The sequence below is a fragment of the Silurus aristotelis genome, assembly GCF_946808225.1.
Source record: "Silurus aristotelis genome assembly, chromosome: 14".
Taxonomy (NCBI): Eukaryota; Metazoa; Chordata; class Actinopteri; order Siluriformes; family Siluridae; genus Silurus; species Silurus aristotelis.
The window spans coordinates 22,287,530-22,302,495 of NC_139587.1; the positions used below are offsets into that span (position 1 = coordinate 22,287,530).

General features: G+C 36.3%; 3 protein-coding genes across 6 annotated transcripts; all 3 read right to left on the minus strand.

The window, feature by feature from the left end:
* Positions 1 to 55: 55 nt before the first annotated feature.
* Positions 56 to 3,935, minus strand: sycp3 (synaptonemal complex protein 3). 3 transcript variants are annotated; one of them, XM_083561442.1, is made up of 9 exons: positions 3,688 to 3,935; positions 1,868 to 2,002; positions 1,615 to 1,693; positions 1,488 to 1,522; positions 1,270 to 1,387; positions 896 to 995; positions 598 to 696; positions 406 to 510; positions 56 to 319 (listed from the first exon to the last, which is right to left on the minus strand). In XM_083561442.1, the coding sequence occupies exons 2-9, from the start codon at positions 1,995 to 1,997 to the stop codon at positions 266 to 268; spliced, it is 720 nt and encodes a 239-aa protein (XP_083417568.1). In that variant the 5' UTR covers positions 1,998 to 2,002; positions 3,688 to 3,935; the 3' UTR covers positions 56 to 265. The 3 variants fall into 3 exon arrangements, with proteins under 3 accessions (XP_083417568.1, XP_083417567.1, XP_083417569.1); XM_083561441.1 differs by having other exon boundaries at positions 3,672 to 3,934; XM_083561443.1 differs by lacking the exon at positions 3,688 to 3,935 and adding an exon at positions 3,592 to 3,615.
* Positions 3,936 to 4,176: 241 nt separating this feature from the next.
* On the minus strand, positions 4,177 to 7,653 carry actr6 (actin related protein 6). Its single transcript, XM_083560804.1, has 11 exons — positions 7,443 to 7,653; positions 7,242 to 7,359; positions 7,078 to 7,146; positions 6,611 to 6,734; positions 6,225 to 6,360; positions 6,086 to 6,142; positions 5,679 to 5,777; positions 5,509 to 5,587; positions 5,184 to 5,355; positions 4,528 to 4,666; positions 4,177 to 4,438 (listed from the first exon to the last, which is right to left on the minus strand). The coding sequence occupies exons 1-11, from the start codon at positions 7,508 to 7,510 to the stop codon at positions 4,309 to 4,311; spliced, it is 1,191 nt and encodes a 396-aa protein (XP_083416930.1). The 5' UTR covers positions 7,511 to 7,653; the 3' UTR covers positions 4,177 to 4,308.
* Positions 7,654 to 8,268: 615 nt separating this feature from the next.
* Positions 8,269 to 13,742, minus strand: gtse1 (G-2 and S-phase expressed 1). Of its 2 annotated transcripts, none has more exons than XM_083560797.1 (12): positions 13,596 to 13,742; positions 13,319 to 13,357; positions 13,127 to 13,184; positions 12,154 to 12,781; positions 11,828 to 11,989; positions 11,585 to 11,723; positions 10,829 to 11,221; positions 10,681 to 10,750; positions 10,326 to 10,559; positions 9,607 to 9,877; positions 8,816 to 8,932; positions 8,269 to 8,653 (listed from the first exon to the last, which is right to left on the minus strand). In XM_083560797.1, the coding sequence occupies exons 2-12, from the start codon at positions 13,341 to 13,343 to the stop codon at positions 8,555 to 8,557; spliced, it is 2,196 nt and encodes a 731-aa protein (XP_083416923.1). In that variant the 5' UTR covers positions 13,344 to 13,357; positions 13,596 to 13,742; the 3' UTR covers positions 8,269 to 8,554. The 2 variants fall into 2 exon arrangements, with proteins under 2 accessions (XP_083416923.1, XP_083416922.1); XM_083560796.1 differs by having other exon boundaries at positions 10,326 to 10,562; positions 13,596 to 13,737.
* Positions 13,743 to 14,966: the final 1,224 nt, after the last annotated feature.

Here is a 14,966-nt window from a genome sequence, read left to right on the forward strand (position 1 = left end):
TTTGCTTGTAGTGGGAATCCTGCTTGATAAATATACAAAAAAGTATAAACACATATCAACATCAAAATATTCTTTATTTGAGAACAATCTGCCAAAATTTATATATAAATCATTGGTTTAAAAAAAAAAGAAAAGAAAAGAAAAGGAACACAATCTGTCATTTTCATACATTCAGATAATTGCATTCATTCATATGCTCAACATTTTTAAGAACAGCATAAGCATTAAATATTTCTTCTGAATGAACAATTAAATACATTAGACTTCAAAACAGCATGGACTGGAGGGACTTCCTCACTGTGGCCATTTCTTGTTGTTGCTATAACATAGATGCAGAACAGAATTAGCATTGTAAAATTGTCTATAGATAGGAAAAACCCAGAGATTGTGTGTAAATGTACTCACTGTGTCCATCATTATCTTTTTCTGAAGCAGAGCCATCTCCTTTTTTAGCTCCATCTGTGCTCCCTGGAGAAAAGCCTCATGACTCTTTTCCATCTCGTCCATGTTCTGTTGGAAAACACAGGAACATCTCCAGTTTAAAAAACAAAACGTAAACAATAGGCACATTCTCTGAACTGATATGAAGTGTCATACCTTGATGAACTGCTCATACAGCTCTTTGATGGTTTTCATTTTTTGACTCTGCACAACCCGAGCCTGTTGGAAGAACTTCTGCTGCTGTTGAAACAAATTCTACACACACAACAGAGATTTATACACAGCGTATTATTCTAAATTAATTTACCATGCACTGTAATGTACATATACTGTATTGTAATGTCGCCGCTATCATTATCACGGAAAAGAAAGTACTCTGTTTTTCTAGCTAAGAACATTTTAAAAACTTTAATGCAAACTGTGGGTTTTCACGTTGTGTTCAGGAAGCACTAACATTTAGTTTCTCCTCTTGCTCCTCAGATTTCTGAACATCGATCTCCCACTGCCGCAGCACAGATAGCACTTGCTGTGAGTATTCCTGTGTCAGCTTCTGCCTGTGGTGGCAAATAAAGATCTAAAAACCTCCACAATAGGTAATTAACACAGAAAAGAACTGACTTCTCATCCATAGAAAGGTCTTAATGCTGGTAACTGTCATGGAACATCCAGAGCCTAATCTTATAGGTGGAAACTAATTCACAAATAAGCTTTAATGCACAAAAGCATAATACAATAATAGCACAGTATAGGGATACACTGCCATACTTATTTGCATGAACACTAGAAATGAAGTAGATTTAAAAATGCTGAGGTTGTATGCACATGTACCTCTGGCTATGCTGAGTTTTCCACAGCTGTTCTATTTTCTGGTTGCTGCCTTTCAGAGAACTTTTGGTGAAAGCTTCCAGACGTTTCCTCTTAGCCTGCATCGCCTTGCTGATGTCAGCTGCATCGACGTTCAAAAACACTAGTCACAAATTCATTACTATAATGTATAACTACAGCACAATACAAAAAAAGCGGATTTTCACTGCAAACGGCCTCACCTCCAAACTTTTCTAACATTGTCTGAACTTCATTCCTGTGGAAAAAAAAACATGCGTGTATGTGTGCATCAGCAAACTTTCCAACCAATGAGGTAGCTACATTACTAATAGACAATAATTAACTCACCCTGCGCCTACAGTTAAGTCTTCTCCCTCAAATGTACTAGCAGATCTTTTCTTGGCTGACTTGTCGATAATGTGAGTTTCTATAATCAAAATTATAATTGGATGAAATGATTAGGATTTAATGCTACTTTATACATATATCTGACAGATACAAAACAAACAATGCATTATAACAGCTATACTTATTATTTTGCATTAGTATACAGCTTAATTAAATGTCATGTAATTAAAACTAAAAGACAAACACATCGCACCTCCTCTTGCCTCATCCTCAGAGCCACTCAGACATTTCTTTTCATCCTCTATATTAAAGTCGAAAGCCTGAAGGTGTGAAGAGTCTGATGGTTTGAGCTTTTTGTTCTGTTTTTTTCCTGCTGATGCCATTTTTTCTAAAAATAAATAAATAATAATAATACACAAGTTAATTGTTAGAATTATACTAAGACTGTCAGCTAGTTACAACAAATAACATAGCTTAATATAAAGTGAATTTCATTAAGGAGATTTAACCCTAACCCAAATATCATTACACATTCACATGCACAAAATAATTTGAACCTTTTATTACTTGCGAATTATCTCAGAGAGATTCAGCAATGCTACCTCTTGACTTAAGTCTCTCTCTCTCTCACCCACACGCCCACCTACTATTCTCTACAAAACCGATCAGTGTCCAAAGCTTCATTTGTCATGCTAAAACCACAATCAAAGGTATAGTGTGTAACTTCTTGTAGCTAACTAACAAACTATGCGGAGTCTCTGCAATAGATCAGCAAAACAGTGTTAATAACGGCACTGAATTCAGTACTTTTTATCCAAACCCCACTGGATTCCTCATTACATGAAACTGAACATGGTTCAGAAAAAAGTCAGAAAAAAGTTATCACACCTGTTTCTTTTTTTTAGGGGCCTTGTGTTGAGAAATTGTTGAGATTTCTCCTTCTCTTAAACACCACTTTATACTTGCTGGCAATGTGACAAAAGCCAGAAAGACAAGCGCTTACACTTTAGAACCAGTTAACATAATGCCACCAGAATCACTCAACACATCTGATAATTTTAGTATAAACATATGTATATAGGTTTCATTCACCTTAACTAAGCTGCTTTGAGACAATGTCTGTTGTGAAAAGCACTATAGAAATAAACTTGACTTGACTTTCAGGGTGGAGGTTTCATTTAGATTCTGAGCCACCCAGATGATGATGAGTTCCCTTCTGAGTCTGGTTCCTCTCAAGGTTTCTTCCTCATTCCATCTCAGAGAGTTTTTGCCGCTGTCTCAAATGGCTTACTCATTGAGGATAAACTTATAAGCACTAATATGTAAATTCATATTTTATAACCTCTATTTACATAAATCTGCATAGAGACTATAACTATTGTTAAAATAGACACAAATCAAACTGAATAGAATTTGAATATATATTATTAATTGATTATTTGCATAATTTTGATTTTGCATTGTTTGATAAGCCCAGGCAGGTAACATCAACACTGTCCTTACACTTCAAATACATTTGCTTCATCACTTCCATTGAAGACCAAGCTACAATATAGCCCTCTCCATGGACTTTATAAAAGTGATGGGAATGGGCTGTGGACATTTTAGGTACGTTGTGATTATTTTTTTTGTTCTACACAAAATCTGACCATCCAAATATGCATTCTGATCGATTTAATTAACTAATAGCTTTAAGGAAAATCCCATTGATGAATGTGTGACTTAAAAACTGAGTATATAATAAATCCCTATGTGGCTTTTACATCATAAAGTGTAATTATTTTTAAGTATGTTATTTTTAAAATAAGAATTTTATTTTTTTTTTTTTTTTACAATATTTTTATCACCCACACCAGTTAAAATTTAACCCACGACAGGAAAATATCACTGTACTAATTTAACAGTGTTAAGTATTATTCACTACGTTAGGAAGCTAAATGGCAAATAAATTAATTGTATTTAGCGAATAATACAAACTATTGTGCCGACAGCTCGTTTAACCCATTCTTTCCTATTTAAAATTAGTCATCGAAATTGTTTGCAGATGTCTGACTTACAGTTGATGATTTTTACCTCAGACTGCTCTGTGTGGAAAGTGAGCTTTCGCGCCTACACCTGTTTAGCCTCTTGTTGCCAGGTCCTCTATTACCGGTATTATCGATTAATAAGGAACTCGGGTTCCAAAATTAGTCGTATGTTGCTTTACATAAATGTGCGTTGTGTAATTTTTTGCTTATTGCATTTCCGTTATTTATAACAATAGTTTAACACATTTCTAAAAATGTCTTTATATTGCATATCTGGCAACGCAGCTTATTTAGGGTACATTTATATAAGTCCACCACAGGACTGTGTTCTGCCAGTGGTTACAAAATCCGGGTTCCCTTCTAAGTCTGGATCAACACTGTAATAATGCTCTTGTTTTTTTGTTTAAATGGACATTTGTGTGTCCACATACTTTTGGCTTTACAATAAAGCAGAATTAGTTTGCTCTTCAAATAACCAGATTTCCCATTAATATTCAATACTGATCACACAATGCTTAACAAAAAAAACAACTTCCAATTATAAAGTTTATTTTCAACACAGTGTAAAAAAAAATTATAATTACAACATTCAAAAAATCCACTCCAAAACAAATACCATGCCATCCCATGTTAAGAGACACATTGTGGATAAATATAAATTCCCATCTTAAATGTCAAACTTCTCCTCACATACATAATGTCCATTTTCTTCATAATCATCCCGTGTTACCACCATTTCTTCAAAGTCGGGGTTTTCCGCTAACAGCTTTCCTCCTTTCCAAGGATAGCAGATTGGACTGAAGAAAGAAGAGAATTTTAAAGCCAAATACATTTTTGACACTCAATTTTCACTGTCAATTTCTAGTCAATTTTACAGTAAACTTACTTCTGTGGCTGTATTACAGAAACATCGAAAACATTAGGGGCAAGTGCACGAACTTCTTTATACACACGATCCCTAAAGCCAGGAAACAAGGCGGTGCCACCTGTCAGGATGATGTTCTTGAAGAAGTGAGGTTGCATTTCTGAAATAATAATAAAAAAAAATAAACACACACAAACACACAGAACCAAATGCTGTTTAAGAATTACCAGCTTGCAGTCACTCAGATATTTGTCCATCATTGGTGCTATAGCATCTTTTTTTTTTTTAAGTCTATGATGCGTTATTATGAGGTGTTTGGAATGCAAGTTCATGAGGCACAAGTTTATTTCAGACTCATGAATCATTTAGGCTCCTTTTCTGTTCATGACATCCAAAAAATATCCAGACAACCTTGTAATCTGAAAGGTTATTGGACAATGAAGAAAAGACAAATCTCATGCGTTTGTATCATACATGACATCCTACTGACTTCTGAAAACAATTACCCTATTCTTTTGTGAAGGAACCAGTCATGCAGAGGGAAATGTGTTGCACTTTTTGGAGCATCATGGTAATATCACTATCAATAGTGATGTATGACTGGCAGGTGCCAAATTGTTAATCATTTTATAATCCAATGTCACATTATGATAAAGCTTGTTGAAAGCTTAACCTACCTTCTGGCATTTTGTTGATGGAGTTGACTATTGCTTCTGGTATGCCCATTTCCTGGATGCCGATATCTGATGGGTGGAAAAGCATTTCTGGGACAGCAAATCTTTCATTTGTGAGGTGCAGTATCTGCTCTCCAGTTTTATACTTCCCCGTGAAATTCATCTCCTCTCGAGGCTGTAGCACAAAACAAAAAGATTGATTGGCGGAAAAAAAAAAGATATGGTAGAAAACGAACTGAAATGCATTAGAGAGTGAATCAAATCTTTTCTGATTAGCAAACTTTTAGTAACTAGAAAGGTGAAGCACATATTTGATCAAATATCACACCTTACAGAAGCCCTTTTTGATGGCACTAAAGTCAGGTAGTACGTAGTCTCTCATTACCAGATTTTCCTCCCCTTTCAACCTATAGAAAATAAAAAGCCATTCTTAAAAGTTAAAGAAAGTATCAGAACAGATCTATAGCCTCAGCTTAGACAAAAAAAAACACTGCTTACTGAGCAATCTGCATGTCTCTGTAAAAATCCTGAGAGACATAGCACACATCCTCCTTTACTTGATTGATCACGTAAGTCTCATCCATTACATGTAGTTGCCTTTGAAAGAATTTCAGGTCAAGGTCACAGAGTCAACAGAAATATATTAGCAATATTTAATTAAATTTTATGTTCTCTATTGTGCACATAGATGTCATGTGTTTTACCACTATACATTTGATTATCTGAGACAAGTCTTGCAGTAAAGCACTATCATTGTTTATGTTTCTTCTTTTTTTTGGCTTCTCCCATTAGGGGTCGCCACAGCGGATCATTGTTTATGTTTAAATGTTTCAAAATGCTTTGTAATTCTGAAGGGAATTTTAGTTAGACAAACTACAATACTTATAATATCTTCACATCCTTACCTGTATGAAATGATCTCTTTTAAGTGGTTGGTGAGAAGTTTTCCACCTACATTTATTCTATAGAACCAAAAGCAATGTGTGAAAAATATAGCCAAACAAACTTAAAAATAAACATTTAAATCAGGTAAAATTAGCTGACCTGCAAATGCCCTCTTGCATCTTCCTTCCTCGGCAGTAAGGGACAATGTGTGTGAAGGAGAAGCCACTATCCACCACGATGCAACACAACTCCATATTGTACTCACTGAAGTGTCTGTGTGCACTCAAAGATCCAGCTGAAACCGTGGCACATTATGTAGAATGTTACGGCTTTGTTTCGGGTTTTGTGGATGTGTTTGAAGTGTCAATATTCGGGTATTAATCTTAATGTAATACCCTATACTAAATTGGCCAGTCAAAATAAAGTGTACACAAAAATATTCAATATTTTTGCGATTACTGAGACAAGCAGACATGAAAATTCCATACATGATTATATAAATAGTTCCCATAAATGTTTGTGTGTACATAAATGTGTTTTTTCACCGTTTATTCGGAGAGCTGCTTGAAACTGGTACTCCTCAAACAAAATTTCATTCATGGATTCTTGAATTGAGGAGAAGTTGAAGTAGGGCTCGGTTATAATAATGTTGGTATCAGCAAAGTCCACCTGCAAAATGTTGTAGTAAAGTCATTGCATAGAGCAGCTTGTGATTAATACATTTCTGACTTGGGTCAGGTGTGTAAATACTGTATTAGAAAGAAGTAGCACATACATATAGGGACAACATTTGTCCTCTCATATAAGGAGGACATGGCAGTGGAGGGTACAAAAGGAATGGAGAAAGAGGGATACCTTTCCCAAGACACTAAAGAACTATGACCAATAATTCTGCGTAAAACAGAATGAAGAAGAGATGGAGACAAATATCGCATGAAGAAAGAAGTGGATGTTCATGCTCCACTTGACGATCTGAATGTTTGACAGACAATAATGACCATTTGACAAGTACCTTGAACATTTCTTTTCCAAAAAGTTGATCCCACACTTTCCGTTGCACATCCCAGTTCACAAGATAACCCTAAAATACACCAAGATTAGAAAGTATTTTTAGGGAAAAGTGCACGTTTTTTTGACATTGTATTTATTATTATTATTATAATCAGAATACTTTACCTTTTGAAATGGAAGAATATAAAAGAGTCCAGACGGGTCTTTAATTTCATCAAGCTGATTTGCAGTGAAAGTTTTTAGCCTCAGAGACTTGGAGCGGAACTGGCAGTTTGGAATAACACTAAAGAAAAGAAGAAAGACTATTATTCACCCAAAACAAACACTTTTTCCTTATTGTGCAATGCTATAACAAAAGCAGCACACCTGACTTTCTCATGGCTGTATCCAATCTTAGCCGTGTAAGCACCATTGTCCAGAACGAGAGTTCTCATGGCTACCAGTCGCACCCTAAAAGGTAATAGATCTTGCAGAAACAATACTTTAGCTATAACATATTTGCGTTTTCTTCTTTTAATTTTTTTACTGTGCGTCTTGTGGTTGTTCTTCTTCTCTCTGTACGTGCTTGTCGGCGAAGCGTTATGAAGCGCCCCCTGTAGGACTGGAGATTACTATACATTTTTTTAACATTAAACGACTACTCCAATATTACAATCATTACTTAAATAAAAACAAAATTATTTATTCTAATTGTCTTTCTTAAATTTACACAATATATTAGGATTTAACCTGTTTCAATCAAAAGGTCTAGTCAAATTGGTTTGATACTCATTTCCACCACTCAGACATATAATTAAAATTAATTAAATCAATAGCTATACCGCACTGATTCTTGAGTCATTCACTCATCTTATTTACTTTTATTGCATTTGGCAGACACTTTTATCCAGAGCGACTTAAAACTAAGCAGGGTAGGGTTTAGGGCCACGCACAAGGGCCCAGCAGTGGCAGCTTGGTGGTGGTGGGATTTGAACTTGTGTTTTTCCGATCCAAAGGCCAATGCCTTAAAATACTCAAGTCTATTACCAAGCAACATGCAAGTAAACTTAGAAATACAGATAGAAATACTTTAGAGTAGCATGTTTTTGGTAGAGACCCCGCAGTAAACTTCCTATTGTTTAAACTCCACCTAGGCTGAAAGTTGGATTCTAACTCAAAACTGGTACATAAATAGTGCATAAATCCCACAGCATTTATATTTTAGATATTTTATTTGGACCATATGGGGGAGAGAAAACAACAAAAACAGACTAACAAAAGACAAACATGCAAAAGTAAATTACTCTAAACAGTAACATGGACATGTTCCAGCATAATAAAACAATCACGTACAATCAACCGCACAATAAAATGGCCATTATTATTGTTATTATTATTATTAGAGTCTTGATACCCATCCCCACACCGTTTTCCATATGACAAAGTCTCTATCTGTAGATTTATTTTCTTGGATTATTTCAATTTGCATTGCAGATTCATCAGAAAGACAAGTTAATAAGTGGAGGAGCCTCAGTCACAGGATTTTCAGTTTTTCTTTCTGGACTCCACTTGATTAGAGGTGAGCTCAAATCAATCAGCTGGGGGAGAAAAAAAAAAGTTGTGATACAGTTTGTGGGCTATGAAGACTCAGACATGTCTCATTAATGCTGTAATCAAAACACCATCTTCAACAAAAACACAATCACTTTATATTATAATACTTTTGTGGTCATTAAAGTGTCATTCAGTTGATCTCTTACCTGTCCACCAAAACCCTTACTGGGAATGGTTTTGATCAGATCAGGGGTGTTTGATAGATCAATGAGTACCTTCTCTTCAGATTTCAAAATAGGAGCAGGTGCATCCACCAGTAACACCTAACAAAAAGACAAATATATATATATATATATATATATATATATATATATATATATATATATATATATATATATATATATATATATATATATATATTTTTTTTTTTTTTTTTTTTTTTTATTATTTTTTATTTTTTTGGTACATGTCATGACATTGAAATCATTACATGGCAAACAGAAGCCTATTTTATTTGTTACCACCATCTGCCTTCTTCATAGAGAATTCACCAGAAAATGTTTTTTTAATTTTCTTTAAATTGTTATAAATGGTGGAAAAAATCCCATTTTATTTAGCTTAATCCAAGGGATGTGGTATCTTAATGGTTAAAGCATTGGACTTGGGTGTAATCGAAGGTCACTAATTCTAATCTCAGCCACACCAAGCTGCCACACTCTTGGGCCCCTGAGCAAGGCCCTTAACCCCATAGCTGCTCAGTTGCATGGATATGGGCATATGCTAAATACTGTAATTCTTTTTGATCTAATCAGCATGTTAACATAAAGACAAGCAGTAAATATGTCAAGTATATGCCACTAAAATTCCATATCTATGTCTCTAATTTCTGAAAGAAAGAAAAAAAAAAAGGCCTAACAACAACCTGAATGGTCAGATACAACAATGAACAATTTTGTTATACAATGTACTCAACTTTGTTTTTTCCACTCCCACTGACCTCCTTTGTTATGGTTTTCTTTAACTGGTTGTGCAAAATGTCCTTGAATTCTGAATGTGATGGACATGGACCCTCTGGGTTGGTCAAATGGAACTCTGGATCAACTGGGGACTTCACTGCTGCAGGCTCACAAGCAGTGGGTCCATCAACAACATCTTCCAGGTTAAAGACCAGGGAGCAGGGCTGAAGCTCAGTCAGAGCAGAGGAGTCCTCCTTAGGCACTTCCTGCTTGACAACTTGCTGCTGATCACTCTGTTTCAAGTGACCTGGGCTGAGAAAAAAAAAAAAAAAGAGGGTAGCCATGAATCACAAACGGTATTAAATAGCAAAAAAAACATCATGTGAATAAACTACTGCATACTGACAGTCTTCTGATATGCAACAGTTTATGACTGTATATATTTAACCCTAGATTTTCATGCTATGATATATCAAAATACACAAAAAACAAGAGAATTCAAGATCCTTCAGAACACATGTAGAACACTACTGGTTTGTGTAAAATGTCTATTTGTAGAGTCCAAATTCTCACACTCACGTTAGACATCAGTATTGCAAACACAGGGTTTATTAAAAAAAACTTCTATGACTGATTAAGGAAACACTCAAGACCATGATCTTAAATTATAACTGCTGTTTATATTGTTTGGTTTTTCTCTGTTTTATGTAAACAGCACCATAAACTCTTCATTTGCAGTATGAGAATCAAATCCCATTACCTAACATGACTAATCTCTGAGCTAGAACCTGGTGACTGTGGCTCGGGGTTCCAGGAGGCTTTGTTGAGGCGAGGTATGCTCTTGGGTGTCAGCATGGGAATGCCAGACACACGGCGGTTCACAGGTGTAGGCAACGCAGATGGGCGCCGCAGTTTAGTCTGTAATGACTTTTCAGCTGCACTTGAAGGTGTCTGGAGGCCATGAGGTATAGGAAGAGCAAGTCTTTGTGGAACACTGCTGAAAAAATTATAAACATTTACCCATATAAACCTGTGACCTCAACAAGTGAGCAATTCGTCCTAAATCCAGTGTATAATCCGCAATTATGTAATACAGAACCAGAATGCTACCTTACCTGTCCACACTGCATGCGGACATCAGTCTTTTAGGTTTCATAATTCGAGAAACATCAGGCGATGACGCAACTAATAAAACATTAGGTATACCGTTAATTCAACTTTAAAAACAAATTCAAGCTTGACATTAGCATTATTGTTTCTTACATCTTTGTACTCCTTTGAGTATGTTTGTTGGAGTCGGTGCCATGGAAGCCTTTAATTGAAAGTTCATCTTAACAGTGCTTCCAGTCTTAGCAGCAAGTGTAGATATATTGGGCACTGAGGTGGTCCTTTCCATTGTGCTCTTAGCGGGTGTTTGGTGCTGAACAGAAGGTCCAGTCTCTGTTTTTCGAATAGGTGTGGCCTTGACTGGTCTAGGAACAGGCTCAGATCCTTTCCTTCCCTGTGTGGAGAAGGGTGCAGTTCGTCCAGCAGAGGATTCCCGAGATTTGCAGATGATTCCTGACTTTCGATTGGAACCAGGAAGCCTGCTGCTACTGCTGGGAATGCGGCCACTGATGCTACTAACACTGGTGTTCAGGGAGGAATTCAGTTTGCCTGCATGCAGAGTGTTCATAGAAAATTTTAGTTTAACCCTTGTGTGGCTTTAAATTTGCTTCAAAACATTTTTAGAACTACTTCAGTTGCATTATTTCTTAATATTCCTCGTATTTAGCATAAAATTAGTTATTTTTTCTAAGAAACAGCTTAGTTTTGACTAAAATAAGGTCAACTTATTAATTGACAGTACTGTAGACCTTATTATGTGATTTTTTAAAAATGGCAGACTAGACAGCCATGTCAAGAGTTGGCCAAGATATCTTGGACATAAATTGCCTTTTAGTGTGGTTAAAAATTTGATCATTTTTACAGGTTTGGGGTAAAGCAGTAAAATATTACTTGCACTACTGATACATTTACCTGTTGGAGAGACAGAAAGGCTTGAATTGATACTAGACACAGACGATGAAGAGGAGGAAGTATTTCGGCTTCGGTCCACCACTTTCCTTTTGGTTACTGCAGGTACTTTACAAAGAGGTGCACCCCCTCTTAATTCAGGCTGAAGAGCAAAGAAAAATCAAGAATTTCCCATAAAACTATTTACATGTTAACCTAATTTGATATCAATAGCTATTTTTAAACTAAATAACTAAAGCAAATCACCTTGCTGGGGGCTGGAAGGCCTCTCTTTATGGGCAGGCTTGTGTTGAATGAAGAATCACTCACATCAGAGGCTACACTTGCTGTATCAGAGAGCAAGTCTTCAGCAGAGCCCGTTCTGCTTGTGACTCTATTACCAGGACTCCGTTTTAAGCCAAAACAACTCTGGGACATTAAAAAAAAAAAAATTTATACAATTCTGGGGGAAAAAGTACAGACCAAACATATTGTATAATTTTAACATTAAAAATCAATATACTGAATACATAATTGTTAATTTTTTTCAACAAAATTATATTTGAGATATTGGAGGCAGAAAGCTGGCCTACTTTGCTTGGTGGTGGAAGACGATTTTTGTTAGGAAGTGCTGTTCGAGTGCCAGAGGAAAGTCGAGAGCTCCCCATAGTTGTGGGTTTGTTAGGTAGTATTCTGCTAGTGGGCCCAAGGCTTTTCCCTCTTGGGACCAGTTTAGGTTGAGTGTCAGTAGTTCTTAACGGACTGGAGGTGCTGACACGAGGTTTGCCTCCAGATATACCGCAAGACTTCTGCAGGCGTTTCTGGATGGCAGGTGGAAGCTGTTTCATAGGGCTGTCCTGAACACAAAATGTTTCTCTTTTAATAGGGCTAAGTTTATTAACTGGTTTGAACATGCCCAGTTTGGCTGAAGCATCCATCTCAAACTTTTCTGAATCTTCAGGCACACTGGAAGCAGCTGTAAAGTCTTTTGCAACAGGCTCAGGCAAAGTTCTCTCAAGGTGGGTGGCTAAAAGATGAGCTTCTTTGCGAATTTCCTCAAAGTTCTCTTCAAGCAGAGGGCTCCAACTGGGCTCCTCACCCAAAGATGGTCCGCTGCTCACACTGTCTTTCGCTTGGGTATCAACCCCATGGGAAATGCATTTCTCTTTATGTGTAATTGGACCCAAAAAGACTTCATCTTCAACATCATCACCTTTAGAACTGAAACAAAAGCTTAATTTCAGAAATCACCCTGGCTGTATGCAATCGTTTTCAGTAACATGATATAGCGAGAAATTCTCTGGTTTGCGCAGACAATGGTCTAAAAGTCTGATTTAGAATTTGGATCAGACATAACTCATTCTATCTACTGGTAATCAACAATGGCACAAATTGTTTTAATCTAATCACAATTAAGCTTCTTATGTTATTGCAAGGAATCCAAAATGTTACATTTGTGCTTCTATAGACATTTAAGTACGGTAGTCTGTGCTGTCCAAGATTATGACAAATCTATTCTTATTGTTTTTCTTAAACAACCCACTAAAAGACCAAATGACAACAGACCTGGCTGGTGACAGTGAAACCTCAAAATCAAACTTCTCTTCAGCCAATGAGCAAAAATCTATAGAAGAAAAACATTGGTTAACAAATGAATAAAATGAAATGAAAAAAAAACTTTGTGCATGCACATGAATTCCTAATACGTTGATATCATTTAACTAGAATGCACATATTTGTTGAATATGGTTTTGTTACCTTCATCGGCTATCGAATCCATCATCGACAGAAAACCAGCTGAAAATAAACCACAATAACGATATGAAATGTTTCGCAAATATTAAGTGACAACGATTTCAAATAATACAATACTAATAACACGATTTCATCCAAATTACATGTTTATAAAAAGGTTTATTCTGCTTTAGCATGATGCACCGAAAGCTAGCAAGTCAGCTAACCAGCACACTACATAGTAAACATGGATACTCTTAGCATCACAAAGACTTTTATTAATTTTAAAACTAAATCTTACCAGTTGTATTTGGTTATATTTCAAACTCACGGCGCAGAAGCTTGAACTTTTTCTCCCTCTGTGCAAATTTACTGCAAACGCAAACTCGTACATAAAACAGTGCTTCAACTCATTTCAAATTTCGTCCTTAGGCTAAATTCAAAGATCACGTGATTTAAATGGCGCCGCCGCATTGGTCTAGAAAGCTTTCCGGAAGTGAAAAAGTCGAACACATCGCGTTTGCGCATGCGGCAGTCCACGACGACTTTGTGAATGATGTTCTTATTAGAAATAACGGTGCTGTTATTTAACATAAATGCAATGTGATACGATGGTGATAAGCCTCCCTGTTTAAAAAGTTGAGTGTAATTCATATTGTTTTTGTTTAATATAACTGATAACTCGTGCTTGTTTATGTGTGTATGGTGTGTGTTTCATTATCGTTAGTACTGCACCTCTAATGGAAAGAGATCACTTCATCAATCAGAGAAATATTAACACATGACAGGAAATAGTGTGCAAGCAAGAATAATAAAATAAGCAAGAATATAAAATCCAGTGCAATATTATATAATATAATATTGTATATAAAGTAAGTATAATCTTGTATACACAAGTCTTAGTAAATAGAAAATATTACAATATTAAATATAATATATTTGTCCGTGCAATATGGGGAATTTAACCCCACAGAAGATTAGTGGATTAGTGTAATTGTAGATGTGAAGCAATGTGAGGAAAATAAGTATTTGAACACCCTGCTATTTTGCAAGTTCTCCCACTTAGAAATCATGGAGGGGTCTGAAATTGTCATCGTAGGTGCATGTCCACTGTGAGAGACATAATCTAAAAAAAAAAATCCAGGAATCACAATGTATGATTTTTTAACTATTTATTTGTATGATACAGCTGCAAATAAGTATTTGAACACCTGAGAAAGTCAATGTTAATATTTGGTACAGTAGCCTTTGTTTGCAATTACAGAGGTCAAACGTTTCCTGTAGTTTTTCACCAGGTTTGCACACACTGCAGGAGGGATTTTGGCCCACTCCTCCACACAGATCTTCTCTAGATCAGTCAGGTTTCTGGCCTGTCGCTGAGAAACACAGAGTTTGAGCTCCCTCCAAAGATTCTCTATTGGGTTTAGGTCTGGAGACTGGCTAGGCCACGCCAGAACCTTGATCTGCTTCTTACAGAGCCACTCCTTGGTTATCCTGGCTGTGTGCTTCGGGTCATTGTCATGTTGGAAGACCCAGCCTCGACCCATCTTCAATGCTCTAACAGAGGGAAGGAGGTTGTTCCCCAAAATCTCGCAATACATGGCCCCAGTCATCCTCTCCTTAATACAGTGCATTCGCCCTGTCCCATGTGCAGAAAAACACCCCCAAAGCA

What these genes read in the sequence shown, in the direction of transcription:
- sycp3 (XM_083561442.1), bottom strand. Translation starts at nt 1,997, where the DNA reads ATGGCATCAGCAGGAAAAAAACAGAACAAAAAGCTCAAACCATCAGAC. An exon ending in TGTATGAGCAGTTCATCAAG is followed by an intron (nt 511 to 597) that starts GTATGACACTTC and finishes GTTTTCCAACAG; the next exon opens with AACATGGACGAGATGGAAAA. An exon ending in AAAAGATAATGATGGACACA is followed by an intron (nt 320 to 405) that starts GTGAGTACATTT and finishes TCTATGTTATAG; the next exon opens with CAACAACAAGAAATGGCCAC.
- gtse1 (XM_083560796.1), bottom strand. Translation starts at nt 13,343, where the DNA reads ATGATGGATTCGATAGCCGATGAAG. An exon ending in GGATTCGATAGCCGATGAAG is followed by an intron (nt 13,185 to 13,318) that starts GTAACAAAACCA and finishes TTTCTTCTATAG; the next exon opens with ATTTTTGCTCATTGGCTGAA. An exon ending in AGAAAACCATAACAAAGGAG is followed by an intron (nt 8,933 to 9,606) that starts GTCAGTGGGAGT and finishes TCTTTTTGTTAG; the next exon opens with GTGTTACTGGTGGATGCACC.
- actr6 (XM_083560804.1), bottom strand. Translation starts at nt 7,510, where the DNA reads ATGAGAACTCTCGTTCTGGACAATGGTGCTTACACGGCTAAGATTGGA. An exon ending in TACAGCCATGAGAAAGTCAG is followed by an intron (nt 7,360 to 7,442) that starts GTGTGCTGCTTT and finishes TCTTTTCTTTAG; the next exon opens with TGTTATTCCAAACTGCCAGT. An exon ending in AGCAGCTCTCCGAATAAACG is followed by an intron (nt 6,361 to 6,610) that starts GTGAAAAAACAC and finishes CCACGGTTTCAG; the next exon opens with CTGGATCTTTGAGTGCACAC.